This window comes from Argiope bruennichi, chromosome 5, assembly GCF_947563725.1.
Source record: "Argiope bruennichi chromosome 5, qqArgBrue1.1, whole genome shotgun sequence".
In the NCBI taxonomy this organism is placed as follows: domain Eukaryota; kingdom Metazoa; phylum Arthropoda; class Arachnida; order Araneae; family Araneidae; genus Argiope; species Argiope bruennichi.
This window is the reverse complement of record NC_079155.1, coordinates 5,472,329-5,490,839: the sequence shown is the minus strand read 5'-3', so window position 1 is coordinate 5,490,839 and position 18,511 is coordinate 5,472,329. Positions and strand designations below refer to the sequence as shown.

The following is an 18,511-nucleotide window of genomic DNA, read 5'->3' as shown; positions in this document are numbered from 1 at the left end:
GCCTAATACTGCTTTGGATCCAAAACATTTACGTCCTACATTAAACATGTTGGTAACTCCGTCATGATTTGGATTGTATGGCTTAATCCAGGGTAGGAAATTTAGTTATTATAGATGGTATTATAAATCATATGATTTACTTGGATATACTTCGCAGCAATCTAAAGGAAAATGCAAAAAATTTGCAGCATTAAAGTTTTATTACCACATTTAAAAAGCATTTCGCCGTTTTAAATAATAAAAATATGTACATGAATTCGAAATGCCTACTGGAATCATTGTTCATTAGTAAATTTGTAGTGACGAAAAAAAAAAAAAGAAGAAAAAAAAGATGAAAACGATCATTTATACGGCACACCTGCTCCATTGTTGCCATAATGGGTCTAATGAACTGAGGATATGCATACAGTACAGGTTATTGGACTGTTCGCTGTCGTCAATTTATACATTTTTCTTTCACTCTGTCTCTCTCTCTTTCAAGCTTTCGTTCCTTCGCCCTTTCATGATAAATTTATTCGCAAATGACAAAAAAGGAAAGAAATACATAAAAAGATTGTCATGAAAAATAATTTGCAATGGTATATAGTTAAATAAAACTGAGCCAATAATAAGCAAGATGGATTAAAAATTATTAACTAACAATATATTCTCGGAATTTCCTTTTCTTTCATCAGATAGATCCAATCTGGTGATTTTTTTAAATTAAAAATTGTTCGTTCCAATCGTAGTAGTTATGTATTCATTATTTTAAAAAATTCATTTATATCTGTATTCTAGGTAAATATTTAAAAAAAAAAATCATTTATCGGAGAAATGCAAATTGAATTTGCTTATAAGTGCTGCTCGCTATAGCTATTTAATAAATATATTGAAACTTGCTAATAAAAGTTATATTGTAAAAATGCACTATATGCAAGTTTATTCTTTAAGTGTACATTATTTGCTTATTTCACGTTACAACTCTATTTAAATCACAAGACTCTTTATGGTAATATTTTTATCCTTTGCTTCCATTCTAATATGACGTTATGAAAACCAAATAGTTTGAACTCGACTTCCCCCTCTGTTGTACATTAAGAGAGATAAAAAATGCAATTAAATCTTTAACATCTCAATTCCAACATTGGTATAAGTGAATTATTTTACATTTACAAAATGAAATCTCTTTACACAAAGTTAATATGGAATATATAGGGAACTATTGTTTGTAATTCTATTAAAGTGTTCTATTAAAGCAAATAAACAGGGTCGATTCTAATGATATCATAATTTCATAATAAAATAAAAGGAGCACATCATTTGATTGCAGGTAGTCTTACGCCGTGCTTTGACATCACGAGATTTCTAAATCTATAAGATGAGAAAATAATAATAAAAAAAATGAGTGCAGCGCAGTTGATGTATGTAATATGAATTCTCTGAAAATGTCACAAAATTGGAATTTACGTCCAAACAAATGTGAATTTCATCAACACAAGTGCTGATTTCACGCGTTTTCTTCTAAACATTAATTTCGGTAAGGTATCTTTCCTTATTAAAGCAAGGATGCTCTACAAGTTTGTAGCCTATTTTTAAATTTGCATCTCTAATCATTTTTAAGATAAGAAAGGTAACTCCGAATTTAGCAGCAAGAAAGCAGTTAAGGGCCTCTTTTATTTGGCAACTAAAATAACCATTGTACTTCTATGTCCAACTTTCATTCCAGCCGCTTTTTAATTATATTTCAGAGTTTCTAAAGCATATAACAATGGATTATTATAATAAATGCCTATAAATGCCTCGATATAATTTTTTGCAACAATTTTCAGCGAATTTCATTAGCTTTTCGTACTTGCAGAATTTTTTAAACAAAAATTATTATTCAGCACTTTATTTTTTTATTGTGAACTAACCGCCTTTGGCAATCTTAATGCTCGTTAAAATTTTAATAATTAAATGTTTTATGTAACTCCTATTTTAATACCTTCTTCATCAAAATATTTTAAAGCTTCAAATTTTGATAGTCATATAATTCATTCATAATATTATAAAGGCCTTCAGCCATAACGTAATATGTATCTCTCTAATTTTCTGTTAGCTCCATATACGCAAAATTTATGCTTTAAATTAAAGTGGAAATGGTTAAACTGCAATTAATATAAGAACATTTTTTTACTGCTAACTCTTGGTACTTTGGTAAGAGCCCCGGTTGATGTCACCGTCTGAATATCTCTAGAAAGCAGCAAACGGCTCTCTCTCTCTCTTTTGAGAGGACATACCAATCTCTCACCTTCCAAACACGGACGGAGAATCTTTGCTGAATGTCCTTGGTGCAAGGCGGATCAAACATCCCCCAATCATATTCTTAAATGTTTAAAGTTTACTATTTATGAGATTTTAAGGGATCCGTTATTGTTTTTGGACTTTTTAGATATCTTTGGTTTCAAGGAGGTGGTATAGCGCAACTATAACGCCTGGAATCAGAAACAACAACATTTTTTACTGAAACGAAGCATTTTTTTAAATATGAGTACTGAAAACAGAGTCGCTGAGTATTTAAACCTTATGGGCACTAAAGAATATCTTTCTTAATTTATGTAATATCTCAAGAAGTTTTTTACAAAATTTTCTCAGATTCATCATGATCCATTAATTAACAATGTTTAGTTTTAAATGCATCAAAGTCTAAGAAAATAAACAGAATCGTTTGAAATAATATGTCGGAAACATGATAAGCCTTCAAAACCAAGTCCGTATCCATTGAAAGTAGAGTTGTCAACAATCAAAACACAACACGCATGCGTGAATTTTCTACGCCAGTTGGGGTAACGCTACGCAGATTAGAAATTTTTTACTTCCTTTATTCTGTTTTATTTTAATTCAAAAGTATTTCAGAATAAATCTGAATGATCGATTAATAAACAATGTTTAAATGTATCAAACACACACACACACACACACACAAATAAAATAAAAAAACAGAATTGTTTGAAATAATCGGCCGAAAATAAGTTAAGCCTATCCTCATTAACGTGGGGAAAAAAACTGAAGCCTTACTCATTTGGTGGTGGAAAAATGAAAAGATTTTTTGGCAGGAAAGTTAGTTTTTAATTAATAATTAAAATTATAATTAAAAATTAAAAAAAAGGACCCCAGGTCCACATTTCCGACTTCCAAGTTATGCATGTGCCAAATTTGGTAGCTGTAGGTCGAATGATCTGGTCTGTAGAGCGCCAACACACAAACACACACACAATGCGACATAAATGCGAATTTGTTTCAAAGGTTATTAAACACAGACACGCACTTTTCAAAAATAACCTATAAAATCAAGATTTCAAGAAAAAATTATTGAATTAGTATTTATGGAGGGACACAAGATCGCCAAAACCTTTTCAAATCAATGCTAAATTGAAAGTAAGAAGATAATATTTTGAATTAAATTGTTTTTATTCACCATTAGCTAAGAATAAGAAAAATAAAGTGTTTATTCACGAAGTAGAAGTAATTAAGGATTTTTTTTTTTTCAATCTTTAAACAATTAATCCAACACAGCAGCTACCTCTCACAACAACCCTTCTTATTTAGGATGCAATTTTTAGTCCATAGACAACGTTAAAATAACTCTAGCAAAGGCATTCAAATCCCATCGAGCGTTAGAGCTAGTACTCATTTCAATAACAATGAAATCTTTCTTTTTTCGCCCCAACCTTGAGATTTAGTGAAGAGAACAGACATAGAAGACAGAGGAATAAAAAGTACGCACTATCTAAAAACAACACCGGAAATCAAATCGATATTAATTATTTTTTAACCGAGTAGAAGATACAAGCAGCTGTTAACACAGAACAAAAAACAATGTTTGTCAAAAGCTGAACAGAATCAAGTGTAAACAGTAAATGGAGTCTTATAGGAGTTTCACTAGGAGCGAAACACAAAAATGCACCTCCACCCACATCTAATCTCGAATGGCACTTACGATTAAAATAGGAATAATTATTTCGAATAAAATTATGAACTTTTAACTTTATTTACAGTAAGCGATATTCGCTTAGTAAGAAGAGAAAATTGAAGTTTTGGGCTGATTTTATATCGCATACCTCGTTAACATTAAACATACCATAACCGGTAAAATGACCGATTATGAACTTTTACATCGAAAATGCTCATATCATCTTATCGCTTTTGTATATTTGACTTCATGACCTTTTCTAAGAATTATATATAGTTAATATTCTTTTTTTTTTCCTTTGTATTTTTTTTTTTTGAGTAATACTTGTCGTATACCGCTATCTACAACAACCGGTCATTTGACCGGGAGAACAATGTATTGTTTTATAAGGTTATCGGATCAGAAATTATAATATAATGCATATTCAACGTATTGTATTCAGTTCAAAACATAAATCTGTAAAAATTGAAAAAAAAAAAAATGATAAACGTTTACCTAAGATACACTTGCAATAAAACTAAATTTAGTGTAGACATGACCGATCAAATGGCCAGGAAATATACCACAAAATCCAAGTCTTGCAGATGGTCTCTCCAAGTAATGTCTCAATATTCTTGATTTAGCTGGCATAAATGCTTGGATTTTGTACAAGCAAACGACAGACGAAAATATCTCGAGACAAGATTTTTTACTACAGTTAGCAGTAGAACTGGCCGCCGATTGTCGAGATGCCCGTGAACAACCAAAAGAAAGAACAAATACAAAACGATCGATGCCTAAATCTATTACAGATTCTTATCAACGTAAGAGATGTCAAATAGGATATCGTAACGAAAATAAAATCACCAAAATTTGTTCTAAATGTGAAAAATATGTTTGCGGAATATGTACAATGAGAACCCTGTATATGTAAAAAATGCGATAAGCAATGAATTAAAAATTCCTATTTTTTGTGTTTGTAATACATAGAAATTGACAACATACAATTTTGTTCAATTTATAATAAAGTTAATATGTCTATTTCCTTTCTAACATTCATATTTCATGCATTCAAGCAGGAAACATAAAATCCGGTCATTTGGCCGGCTATGGTAGAAATAGGTATGTATTAAGAGTTGGTATGTTTAGTGTTAAAATGGGAGAAATGATCAAATAAATAAATTGGAATGAATTTTTTTAGAATTGATTACAATAATTTATTTTAGAGTGCTCGGCTCGACAAAGTGCGGATTTTACTCAACGGTGCAATTTTAAATCTTTTCTAGAACAGCGTTTAAAAGTTTTGCGCCAATATAATAAAGGGAAATCGACCATCAAGTTTACATTCGCATAGCGAGTAAATGAAAATCTTGAAATGTGAAAGAGAAGTTCAGTTTCATAAAAAAAAAAAAAAAAAAAAAAAAAGTAGAAAGAAAGATGAAAAAAAACCTGAAAATAAAAACTATGAAAATTTTAACAAATACGGATCAACAAGTTTGAAAAACTTTATTTGCACATTTTTCAAAATACGTGTTTTTTTTTTAATTTATTATTATTATTTTAAACATTTTTTTTTTCCTTAGAAATTAACTATACATTTATTTGTTAAGAAAAACAACAAACAATTTGAAATACGGATTTTCATATCGAAATTTCTATTCATCGATTTATTTATTTTCCTCTAAGGAATTTTTAAATTTAAGAAGTTAAATTATATTTTTTTTGTGATTAACTATTAATTTATCTACTTCTTATTAATTTTTCAATTCTGATTTCTTTGGAACATTTATTTATTTTACTTAAACGGCATTGGAATTCGTTTAATTAATTTTTCATTTAAGAAAAATTAGGTAGACACGGCAAAACAGATGAACTGTTGTATTTATTTTCAGACAATAACAATTTGTCTCATGACTAAAAATGATGCATCTTTTTACTCACGTAAAATAAGCCAAATGCGCAGGCAAATTTATAATTCACTGTACATATTATAGGGAGAAAACATACAATATTACAACAAAACGAAAGACAAGGCGCAGTTCATGCACCATTGCATTTGAAAGTAACATTTAGTGAATAAACTCTCATGCATATAGTGCTACGATATCTGAAAGCTTATTAATCTAAACCGATTTGATAGCCTGACTATATTAATTTAACATATCTTTATGAAATTAAATGAGGGTAATTTTAGAAAAACTTCGCAATTTTGAAGCGTAGAAATAGAAATCTAAAATTGAAACAATTTATTTTAATTTCATTTTTTTATTCGTCCATTACATATTAATATGAAAGAATTGAAAATAGATCTGAAAATGAAATAATATTCTCTACTATAAAGAAACACACACATTCATTCACGTGAAGAGGCGCTGCTCGGTTGAAACAGAAGACCTTGGAAAAAAAAAAAAAAAAAGAATGATTCACATAACTCAGAAGACGCTTTATCAACGATTTTATCTCACTCTTTTATGACAGCACTTTTAAATTTCATATTCATATACTTCCTTATCTTTTGTTGCTTCACTACACAAACGGAGACATTTCTAAACAAATCAAACAATTAAAAACTTTATTAATTAATAAAACTCACACAGCAATGAATTTATTGAAAGCGATTTTAGGCCAAATCTTTAGATCGCCAATTAATAATATTGTATTGGTGATTGGATAACGCATTCAATTTCATGTAACGTCACAGTCACTAGACAAATGCATTTTTGTGCATATTTTATAACACCTAATTATAATCCTTCTCTGCTAGACATAATAAAGTTTTATTTATTTATTCCCTCCAGCAGGATCACAATGTATTTCAAAATTACACTGAAATGATGCATTTGACGTATAGCATATAATAAACGTTAATCGATTGAATCATAAATTCGAATATACCCACCAAAATACAGTTATAATCATTATTTAATAATTATTAAATTGGACGAAAGTTTATGAACGGCAACAAAACTTTCATTTTACGGCGATTGTGAACTACCGGGAATCAATCGATTAATAAAGTGAACTGATACTTAATAATTTAAAGTTGTGATGGTAAACCATGTTTAAGAACAAAGCTTATTACCAAATAAATATTTATTTTTAGGTTGTATCATTCTAATAAAATGATTATTTTCGCTAGAAATGTTCATTCGTTAAATTCGTGTTCTCGCATCTACAAGAAAAAATACGTATCACAAACATTTGACAAATCTACAAAAAATCACTTCATTTCAAAACTATTTACAATTTCTCCCAACAACTCCATTACTTCACAATTTTTTAAAACAGCCTGTCAGTTATCATCGAATATAAATAAATCACCCATCAGTTTATTTTCTAAAAAAATACCAAATTCACGAAAATCGTGTAATGAAGTTTTGTTGTTTCAAAGTTTTTATCAAAGCGTCGACTACTCTAAGCTAATACCTTATTTGACGTATTCCAGCCATATCAAAATAATTTTTTTGTCAAAGTAAATAAGCTTCAGGGCAAATTTATAAATATCTGTTTATATATCTACTATTAAATCGTTTATATATATATGCATGTGTGTGTGTAATATCATGTATATATAATTTTAAAAAATTTACTCCGTGGATGAATAGCCCTAAACATGAGCTTCATATGAACAAATACTGACAGATTATTCGCCACACAACTATGGAAAAGTTTTTTTAAAAAAATTCAGAAATAGATAACTTTAAATACAAAAAACAATCTCAAATAGTTGAAAAAAATAAATAAATTTACCATTTTAATAGTGAAAGAAATAAACACAAAAAGAAACCTACAAAGAGAAAAATTTAAGTAGTTTCATTTTCGAAAAGAGACAACTCATCTATATAAATTATGCAGCCAAAAATAATTATCAATTAGTTAACTGAAAAGTGATCGTAATCGGAAATTTCAGAAACGCAATTAACATTTAAACACAAAATATATTAAACTTTCCAAGAAACCAGCTTATAAGGAAAGTACATAAACAACTGGAACGACGCCAAAACAAAATGCCAAATAAGTTTTCGACATTCGTTATAATTGACACCTACATCATTTTTAACTAAACATTTCTAATTCTTCTTATAAACTCTTTAATATTGGTTTCATAGTTATTTAAAAACCTATTAGCTCTAAATGTAAACTATTAAGTCATACTTACACACATAAAAGCCCCCTGCAAAATATCAGTAGTAAATTAAACACCTGCTGATCAGCACAAGCACGTGGGTTGTCCCCAAAACAACTCGAACGCCAACCAATCTAGCAACATTCTACGCCCACAACCGTACCTACATGTGAATACACATACATTTATTTTCCAGTTTCCATTTCGAAGGCAGGAAAGAGACGTGTCAAATTAAAGCTGCAGCTCCAGCTCGAAAGCTTCCTTTCGCAGGAGATATAAACTTTCCACTTAAAAAAAAGCTGGTCATTGTTTTGGGAGGACATGTGAAGGCCGCGCCAGCAAAAGACTAAACATAACACACATCCCGCCGGATTTATGATATAAGGCGGCGTAATATTTCACGATTCAAATCTTGACCGCGGCTTCGTTTTTATTATGTTACTTTTATTTTCACAGAGATCGAGTTATGAAATTATACGACAGGCAGACATTGTGTGAAATGTACTAGCAAAAAAAAATTGTGCATGAAATAGAACGCACGTAAATGTGTACGTAAATCAACACCGACAAAATTATATGTAACATTTCAATACAATCAGATTTTTTTTCATCACGATTTCATTAAACATCAGACGAAATGTATTACACAGGATTTTGGCTACACTGGCCTCTTGAATTTCCTAGTAACAAAGTTAAATTACCATCCATATTTATATATATATATATATATATATACAAAAGTATTAGAATCAAGTTAATAGGAAAAACAAAAACCAAATAAAAATTAAACCAAAAAAATTATTAAAAAATATTAAAAAAGAATCCGGCCTGAAGACTTTTTCAAGGGTCACCCTCAGGCAGGGATTCATATAAAGGGATTTTTTCTGTGAGGACATACAGACATTAAGTCTAATAATGATTCCTCGTGACCCGAAAATCCCCCGAGATTATGCTCAAGAGATATACCATTTTAACAGAAAGGAAATACAAAATAACAAATTAGAAAAAAAAACCACAAAGTAAAAATACAATAAAAACAATAACAATAAAAACAAAAACAGCATTAAAATTAAAATTAAAAACGAAAAGGCCAAGACATACCATCCAACAGTGAACGAAACTTTAAACAATCGATTGTGATTTCCTGTTTTTGAAAGTTAACGGTAAATTATGTAAACAGAGGTAGGCACCCAGCGCCATCTATTGAGTGATCCAATATGCAAGTAAATTTCTATTTTTATTTAAGCCAAGAGATTAATCCCAAACCATACCTTGTTTAATTAAAAAATTGACATTACAGTAATTTCTAGGAAAATCATTTTTAATTAAATTTTTAAGGAGGATATTTGATGCTTCAATATAAGAATTTTTATTATTGCAAACCCTTTTGATCCTGTTAACTTGTGAGAAAATAAGATTTTTGAAAATTTTAGAGTTTAGATTGGAATGGTAGTTACATAGTTTTGTTATTTTAAAGTTGAAATCATCCCTTTTATCGTATATACCAACTATTGTTTTATCATTAGCAATTTCGATTTTTAAATCTAGAAAGGTAGCCTCAAGTTGATTTATATTTGTATCTTTTAGAATTAAATCTTTTGGATAGCAATTAGTAATAATATTAGTATTGTCAAAGTTAATCAAAAGTAGGTCATCAATATATCTCCACCCGTTTATTAAATTATATTTAATTATTTTTTTCTCATAGTAATGCAGGAAAATATTAGCTAAAGCACTTGAGAAAGCTGTCCCCATTGGAATGCCCTTGACTTGTTTATAAAAATTAATACCATTAAACACGTAATTTTCAGTAATATTAAAATTACATAACTCAAGCCAGTTATTTTTAGGAATGATATTTTCATTTAAATATTCGTCATATATAAAAGTGCAGACCTTTATTAATTTTTCATGAGGTAGATTAGTGTATAAATTTTCGAAATCAAAAGTATTAAGTTTATTAATGTTGTTATCTTTAAGAAAATCCAATACTTCTTTGTTACTAGAAATAATAAAGTTGTCTTCATTTTTTATTTTGTCCAGGATAATTTTTAAGTATTTAAAGAAATGTTTACCCGTATAGTAATTATAACTACCAGTGCTACAGGTTACGAATCTGAATTTTAATGGATTTTTATGAAATTTAACTGTTGGGAATAAATAAGGATAGTTAAGAGAGCAAGTCTTAGTTTTGGTTTTTTTTGCGAAAGCTAGCATTCTTTTATCTAATGGTTAATGGTATTAATTTTTATAAACAAGTCAAGGGCATAAATACTATCCTTATTTATTCCCAACAGTTAAATTTCATAAAAATCCATTAAAATTCAGATTCGTAACCTGTAGCACTGGTAGTTATAATTACTATACGGGTAAACATTTCTTTAAATACTTAAAAATTATCCTGGACAAAATAAAAAATGAAGACAACTTTATTATTTCTAGTAACAAAGAAGTATTGGATTTTCTTAAAGATAACAACATTAATAAACTTAATACTTTTGATTTCGAAAATTTATACACTAATCTACCTCATGAAAAATTAATAAAGGTCTGCACTTTTATATATGACGAATATTTAAATGAAAATATCATTCCTAAAAATAACTGGCTTGAGTTATGTAATTTTAATATTACTGAAAATTACGTGTTTAATGGTATTAATTTTTATAAACAAGTCAAGGGCATTCCAATGGGGACAGCTTTCTCAAGTGCTTTAGCTAATATTTTCCTGCATTACTATGAGAAAAAAATAATTAAATATAATTTAATAAACGGGTGGAGATATATTGATGACCTACTTTTGATTAACTTTGACAATACTAATATTATTACTAATTGCTATCCAAAAGATTTAATTCTAAAAGATACAAATATAAATCAACTTGAGGCTACCTTTCTAAATTTAAAAATCGAAATTGCTAATGATAAAACAATAGTTGGTATATACGATAAAAGGGATGATTTCAACTTTAAAATAACAAAACTATGTAACTACCATTCCAATCTAAACTCTAAAATTTTCAAAAATCTTATTTTCTCACAAGTTAACAGGATCAAAAGGGTTTGCAATAATAAAAATTCTTATATTGAAGCATCAAATATCCTCCTTAAAAATTTAATTAAAAATGATTTTCCTAGAAATTACTGTAATGTCAATTTTTTAATTAAACAAGGTATGGTTTGGGATTAATCTTTTGGCTTAAATAAAAATAGAAATTTACTTGCATATTGGATCACTCAATAGATGGCGCTGGGTGCCTACCTCTGTTTACATAATTTACCGTTAACTTTCAAAAACAGGAAATCACAATCGATTGTTTAAAGTTTCGTTCACTGTTGGATGGTATGTCTTGGCCTTTTCGTTTTTAATTTTAATTTTAATGCTGTTTTTGTTTTTATTGTTATTGTTTTTATTGTATTTTTACTTTGTGGTTTTTTTTTCTAATTTGTTATTTTGTATTTCCTTTCTGTTAAAATGGTATATCTCTTGAGCATAATTTCGGGGGATTTTCGGGTCACGAGGAATCATTATTAGACTTAATGTCTGTATGTCCTCACAGAAAAAATCCCTTTATATGAATCCCTGCCTGAGGGTGACCCTTGAAAAAGTCTTCAGGCCGGATTCTTTTTTAATATTTTTTAATAATTTTTTTGGTTTAATTTTTATTTGGTTTTTGTTTTTCCTATTAACTTGATTCTAATACTTTTGTATCAATTCATCTGTGTTTTAGAAGTAGCTGCAATTGCGCTCTCTAAATACTATGAAGTTCCTTTTTGGTTTTAGTTTAAATAGGTAATAAATTTTAGTTGCGATTTCGAAACTGTTTTGTTTCGTTTTCATTTTAGTTTCGTTTTCAAACTTTTTCTTACTTTAGATTGGTTACTTATATATATATATATATATATATATATATATATATTATTTACTCGAAATTGAAGCTAAAAATGATTTAAAAAAAAATGTTTTATTCCCGAATTATTTTTATCAGTTAAATCCGTTCATTATTTGTATCTTCTACGGCCGTTAATAAATTTATGACCAGTAATTTACCCAAGGATCTGATTTATCAAAAATTCTATCTATAAATCTATCTATCAAAAAATCTATATTTAATTTAAAATAAAAAGAAATATTTCAATTTTAAAAAAAAAGTGTGGATTCATTTCATGTGGATTACACTGTCTTACTGAGCAATTATTGTGCTTTCAGAATGTAGCTTATTACTTTCTATGGAATTTACAATAACTGTCTTCCTTGGGCGCCCAACTGCGCGTTCATTCAAAAATTTTATATTTAAAATAACTGACAAAGCCCACCGATTTTATCATATTTTTTTATTATTATTTCAGTTAAAATCTAATGTTATCTAGATTCGTCAATAATAGATCTCAACTACTGTCCATTTTTGAGAAGAAAAAAAAAAAAAAAAAAAAAAAAAACTAACTTTGTGATGGTTGCATGATTTAATACACTTCCTGGTCATAACTACTAAATAAAATATCTTTTGAACAGATTCTGTCAGTTTCTATTCCATATAAAAGCTCATGACCCCTAAATGTGTCATCAATGACCGTCTGTTCCTTCTGCCGCCATTTTCGAGAGACACTGTAAAACTTAGATACAGCCTCCAACCTTAACATTTGGACAGATTTCGACACTTAGTTTTCCAACTTCGCAAGAATAGCTAATCAATTAAAAAGTTCTATCAATAATATACAATCATGATTTTAAACTGCGCTTTCTTTGGTTTTGATAAGATTTATTTAATCGAAATCGATAACTGATTATATTAATAACAATAATAAGTCATGACCATGCACATAATAATAATACGATTAATATGCCATGTTAATCAACTTTGATGAGCTACATCTTACCATAACAAAAATATAAGTATAATTACAATATTAAATGCAAACAAAAAATTATTTTAAATTTTATTTGCATAATAAAAATAAATAAAAGCCTTCTCATTAGTTAGCAATACTACATTCCCGGAAATTATTGAGTTTGCGAAGAAAATGGATGAAACCGCTCCAATTGTTGAAGTTGAAAGCTCCGTAAATTTTATTTTGCAATATATTTTAAATTGGAGAGTCATGGCATATTTGGAGGTCATGAGCTCTCATACGAAATAAAACTCGGATTAGTGGTTGGGCTAGACGAATGATTCACTGACTTCCGTAATTATTTTAAATATATAGATAAAATTTTTGAGCAGTAATTAGTATGATTTTATTAAAATTAATTAATACACGATCAGTAATGTTTAAATTATCGATTAAATAAGCAAAATAATGCGAAAAATGAAAATTTATAAATAAATAAATTAATTAAAATTTGAAGTTCAAAAATTGTAGTTTATTTATGTTATATTCATCTTTAGACACAGTTTCATTCAATGTAATTTTTTGGATAAATCGAATTTTTGCTATGATTCAACAATTTCGAATTAGTTAAGATCTACTGTTTATTGAGATCTATAAATTTATATAATTCCATAGTTGCCGATGACCGACCAGAGATTTTGAAATCGGCGAAACGCTTACGAAAGTATTGCTGTTCTCGAATACGAAAGTATTGCAAAAATTCGACCTCGAGATTTTTAAAACTCCTCACGTTTTAGATGTCACCGAGTCTGAAAAACACATTTTTTTAAAATTATGTCTTTCTGTGAACACGATAACTGAAAAGCGTATTCAGTTAAACGAATGAAATTTTATTTTAAATTTATAGATTTTTCTATTAAAATTTGAATGAAAATTATCAAAAGTCTCTCTCCGTGTGCATGTGTACACGATAATTTATAAAGCCTGGTGCACAGCTTTATCATCATAACTACATTTTAGAATTGAACAACGAATCAAATTTCCCAACTATTTGGTAGTTTATCGGAATATATACAGGTCTATATATGAAGGCGATAACTCAACATTGCAAAGATTTTGATCAATGAAATTTAGTATGTGGTCTTATCTAAAAAAATATAGATCTATATCAATTTTGGTTTCAATCGATTGAAATGAGAGCGTTCAAAATTTCAATTTGCCTTTTTTACCATACTATGAACAATAAAAACGCCATATGGTGCCACTGTAGTCGGATGGAAAGGTAGCGCTACCACTTATATCGTCACTCTTCTACCTTGCTCCAGTTTCCGAAAATAATAAAAATTAGAGAATTCTTCACGATTCAGATTTATATATTCTTAGGTGGTTATTATAGGTTAGGATATTTTTATTAGGACGTATGCGAAAAATTCTAGTAGCAGACCACTGCTTTTACCCATAACTTGAAAAATATTAATGGCTTCACTATGTGCAATCAGTTAAGTCCAGAGAACTTTCAGAGCTTCCGTGCCTCCATTGAGAGTATCAACTAAGCTATAACTATATTGTGCTTCATGAGATAGCCTTCAAATGAAGTTAAGTAGTCTTCAAACAAGTAGTTAATTCACAGTTTGATTTAACTACCGATTTTGTGGAATAATTGAAATTCATCAGCACTTAGCACCAATTTTTTGAAATCATTTTCCTACGTACAAGTTTAAGAATTATTTAGAAAAATTGGACTATTACTATTATTATTAGCATTACATCAGAAAACCTCGAACAGTAATTCAACAAAACGAGATATTCTTAAATAAACAAATATATTCCATGCAGTTGCTTTCTTTGATGCTTCCCGAAGTATTTAGTTAGCAAATATAGAAAATCTTACATTTACATCACAGATGAGCAAATATTTACATCTGCCTATCAGAATGTATGCGATTTTGATGATAAGTAGATAAAAGTCATTGCTCGAGACAACCATATTTTAAAATGGAAAGAAAAAAGCAAAATAACTAAATAAGTGAGGACATTTATATATTTTCACGCTCCAACGTTTTCTGCGAATTGCGAGATATATAGAATTCAATGTCCTATACAGAAAACCGTTTCCCCTAGCGCTATGAAATTTGTAGTTAGGGTAGTAAGATTTTTCAAAATTTTAATCACTTTTGATTACTTAAGAACTAATTGGATGTTCCTTCTTCCATAACTTCGAAGTATATTTTTGTACGAAAACTATATTTTCGCCTTTTGAAAATTATAATCTTTAGATTTTTCAGCTACACGGAAGGGTTTAAACGAAGTCAACGAACTTTTAACCTCCGAGTAACACTTTTGTTGAAAGATAAATGATATTGAAACTCACCATTTTATACTTGAATGTTTTATAATATTTTCAATCGACTGATATGGTGGTAATTTAAGATAAATGTAAGTAGAACATTGCTGTAAAGATAACTGCAATAATCCATTGTATTATTTCTGTTGTTAATATTTCTTTTTCACACTTAATATAGAGCCAACAGATATTGTCAAGCACCAATGGGAAGGATTTTTTTACCGACTTCTGAAAAAACGTACTCATTGCACATTCAAATATATTTTTAATTAAAATTTAAAGAAAATTAAAATATCTCAGATATGGTAGCCAGTCGTCAATCTAACGATATGTGAATCTAAGGAAACTGATCGCGCACTGCCAGTTCAATTGCTTTCACAATCCTATTTAGACGCGGGTTTTCAGATCGCCAAGTTTCTGTTATCATGAATTAAAATATGCAGTCCGCAACGTTTATTTATGGTATTTTGAAAATGAATTTTTATAACAAATCCAACGAGTTCCAAGAAAAAAAAATCTTCCGTTGTCAGTTTTACAAATACCATAAACATTACGGACGCGCAGCTCCCTCTCTACGTACCTATCTCTCCTTCTCTATGTAGCAAAACTAGTCTATATAAATTAAGTACTGTAGTTATTTTAGGAATCAGGAAATCTAACAATAATAAAGTATTAATTACCAAAAATCACAAAAAAATTATAGTTGTTTGCATTCTAACATCACTCATAAAAAGAGGTAAAGAAAAATGTAAATACATAAATATTAATAAACCAACTTTGCTAATTTATGTATATGTTACCTGTAAAATAAATAATTCTGTTGCTTCATAGAATTTCTGATAATTTCTTGAAATAAATTATCAAGATTTATCGGCTATTTCGTAGAATATCTAGTTAGTTAATGTAATTTCATGAAATAATAGATTTGATACTGTAAAGGTAACACGCACATTTCATTGAGTACAGTCATAACGAGCACAAAGTGATTCTGAAACAAGCAAAACGAAATGGATAACAACATCATCAATGTGCTGAGGGAAGAACATAACCAGAATCTGAAGAACTCATAACATTCAGTACTGCAATAAAAAGTTGCGGATGAGATTTGAACAGAAGTGGAAGAAACAATAACCTCGGCAGAGCGATAACCTTCCAACGAAATAAGGAAGATGCTGAAATCATGTGAAATGACAGCAATGTTGAAAAGAATCTCGATGAGACAGTAAAGATGCGTATCATTTTCGCTAAATTCTGAAGCGTATCTAAAGACAAATACTTTCGATAACTTTCTTTTTACAAAATATATATATTATAAATAAAAAATACATAATTTTAAAGCTGTTTGAGTTTTTTTTTTTTTTTTTTTTTTTTGACATGGAAATGCATTGTTCTATTTTACACTGATTAATACGAAAAAAAAAATAAAATGGTTTCGTTTAAAGTAAGATTCGAGAACGAATTATGATCGTTGAGCCAGGTTCTGCTGCATTGTATTTCAATAGACTGATACATGAATTCTGAATGTAAGAAAGCTTTACTGGTAAGAATCCTTCCTTGTAAGAATAACCGGAAGGATAATTGATAGTAAATGTCGATTGCATATCGTTTTCAGGCAAATTTAAAATAGCATCGGTTTCAATTTCTCAACATGTCACCCAGCAGGGGACGACGAGAAAGTACATAAAAGGAAACGCTACTCGGAGGGGATTAAGGTCGGGCGCCCCATGAGCTGCCGTTTCCGAGCGCAAAACAGCTGGAAATACTTTCTACTTCCGATCCATCTTCACTACATTTCCAAATTACAAATTCCAGGCATTCCCAATGTATACTCAAATAGAGAAAAATAAATTATACAAATGAATGAATAATTAAAAGATAACTTACGAATTTATGATTTTTAAATATGTATTGAATTAATAATACGATTTAAATCAATTACCAATTACTTCTGATTACTGATATTGAAAATTAGAAGAGAAGCACATGACTTTCAAACACTCAAGATTTTCACTGTAGTTTCATTAGAAGTTGGGAACTACAGTTTCAGAACAATTATTCTTAAATATTCCAGTGTCTTTCGATCTTAAACAGAATTTACAAATTTCTATTCTACACTCAATATAGCAGTCAGTAATTAAAAAAGTAATTTTTTTTTTTTTTATAAAAAAGATTATTCCTTTCGTAAAAAACTTTTGTAAAGATTGAAAAATTTTTGTAAAGAAAAGAAAATTCAAAATGTCTATTATCAAATAGACTATACACATAACTTTAAAAGCTAGGAAAGCACAAAATTAAACTGATACTACATTAAACTGATACCCAGTTTGAAAAGGGATCAATTAATATTTTTATCTTTCATTCAATCATCAATTCATCTATCGTATAACTAAGACAAAATATTGATTTGATTCTTTACAATATAAACAGAAAATTTAATAAATGTAAGTGCCAGAAAAGAAAAACACTATAATATTAGGCATCTCGCATACCTTTCTGTCTTCTCGGAACAATCAGTTGCGTCATTCAAACGGAAAAGAAAATTTATGACTTGGCTTAAGCTCAGGTCGGTTACTTTTAGAGCGGACAAACAACGAACGTCAGACAGTAAATCTTATCTTTTACCTCCATTGTGATTTATCAGAGATAAAGTCGCACTGGAGAAAAAGCTTTGTGCAAAATCAAGGTTTCTCCCTCCCCCCCCCTCTTAAACTTTCCTTTATAGACGGTACTGATATTGTTCAGTATACCAATAATATTTTTTCTCCTTTGCATACACGCTTCTAAAATTTAGTAACATTCAACGCTCAGGAGACAAATATACTACATGCATTACTTATGATATATCCAACATACGGCTTCTAAATGTATTGTTAAAGAAGGGTAACGAGAAGATCTAACAACACAAGAGATCAAATAAGGTAATAATTGAGAAATAAAAGTGGTAAATTTTGTAACCATCAAAAAAGAAAATGTTACGAAATCGCGAAAACTGTCTAATCATACCATAGGAAAGCATGATAGCAATTCCTTTATTCTCTCTTTAGAAGTATCTATCCGGCATCTTTCACGTTTACCAGATTATAAAACATTTCTCATTTTACACTTCAATGTGAAGAACGGAGTGTGATTTTTTTTTTTTTTTATTTTTTTTTTTTGTATTATTTACATTTTTAGACTTTGAATCTTTACTGTCAATGATTTTTAAAAGAAGAAACAGTTTCCTATTTTTCGATATCTTAAATTTTAAAAAGTGAATTAAATACTTACATTATACTCACCATCTAAAGAATTATGCAAAATA

General features: G+C 29.0%; 1 protein-coding gene across 5 annotated transcripts in view; it reads right to left on the bottom strand.

Moving 5' to 3' along the window:
• LOC129968567 (uncharacterized) overlaps positions 1–18,511 on the bottom strand; it is a 51,921-nt gene that overhangs the window by 26,153 nt on the left and 7,257 nt on the right. The window contains exon 1 of one of the 5 annotated variants that reach the window (XM_056082580.1): positions 17,700–17,774. The exons of 3 other annotated variants lie outside the window; for them this stretch is intronic. In XM_056082580.1, coding sequence (XP_055938555.1) covers positions 17,700–17,733 — 34 coding nt within the window. In that variant the 5' untranslated portion in view covers positions 17,734–17,774. Of the gene's footprint in view, positions 1–8,069; positions 8,225–17,699; positions 17,775–18,511 lie in introns of those variants that run through there. One more of the 5 variants, XM_056082583.1, reaches the window with a different exon arrangement.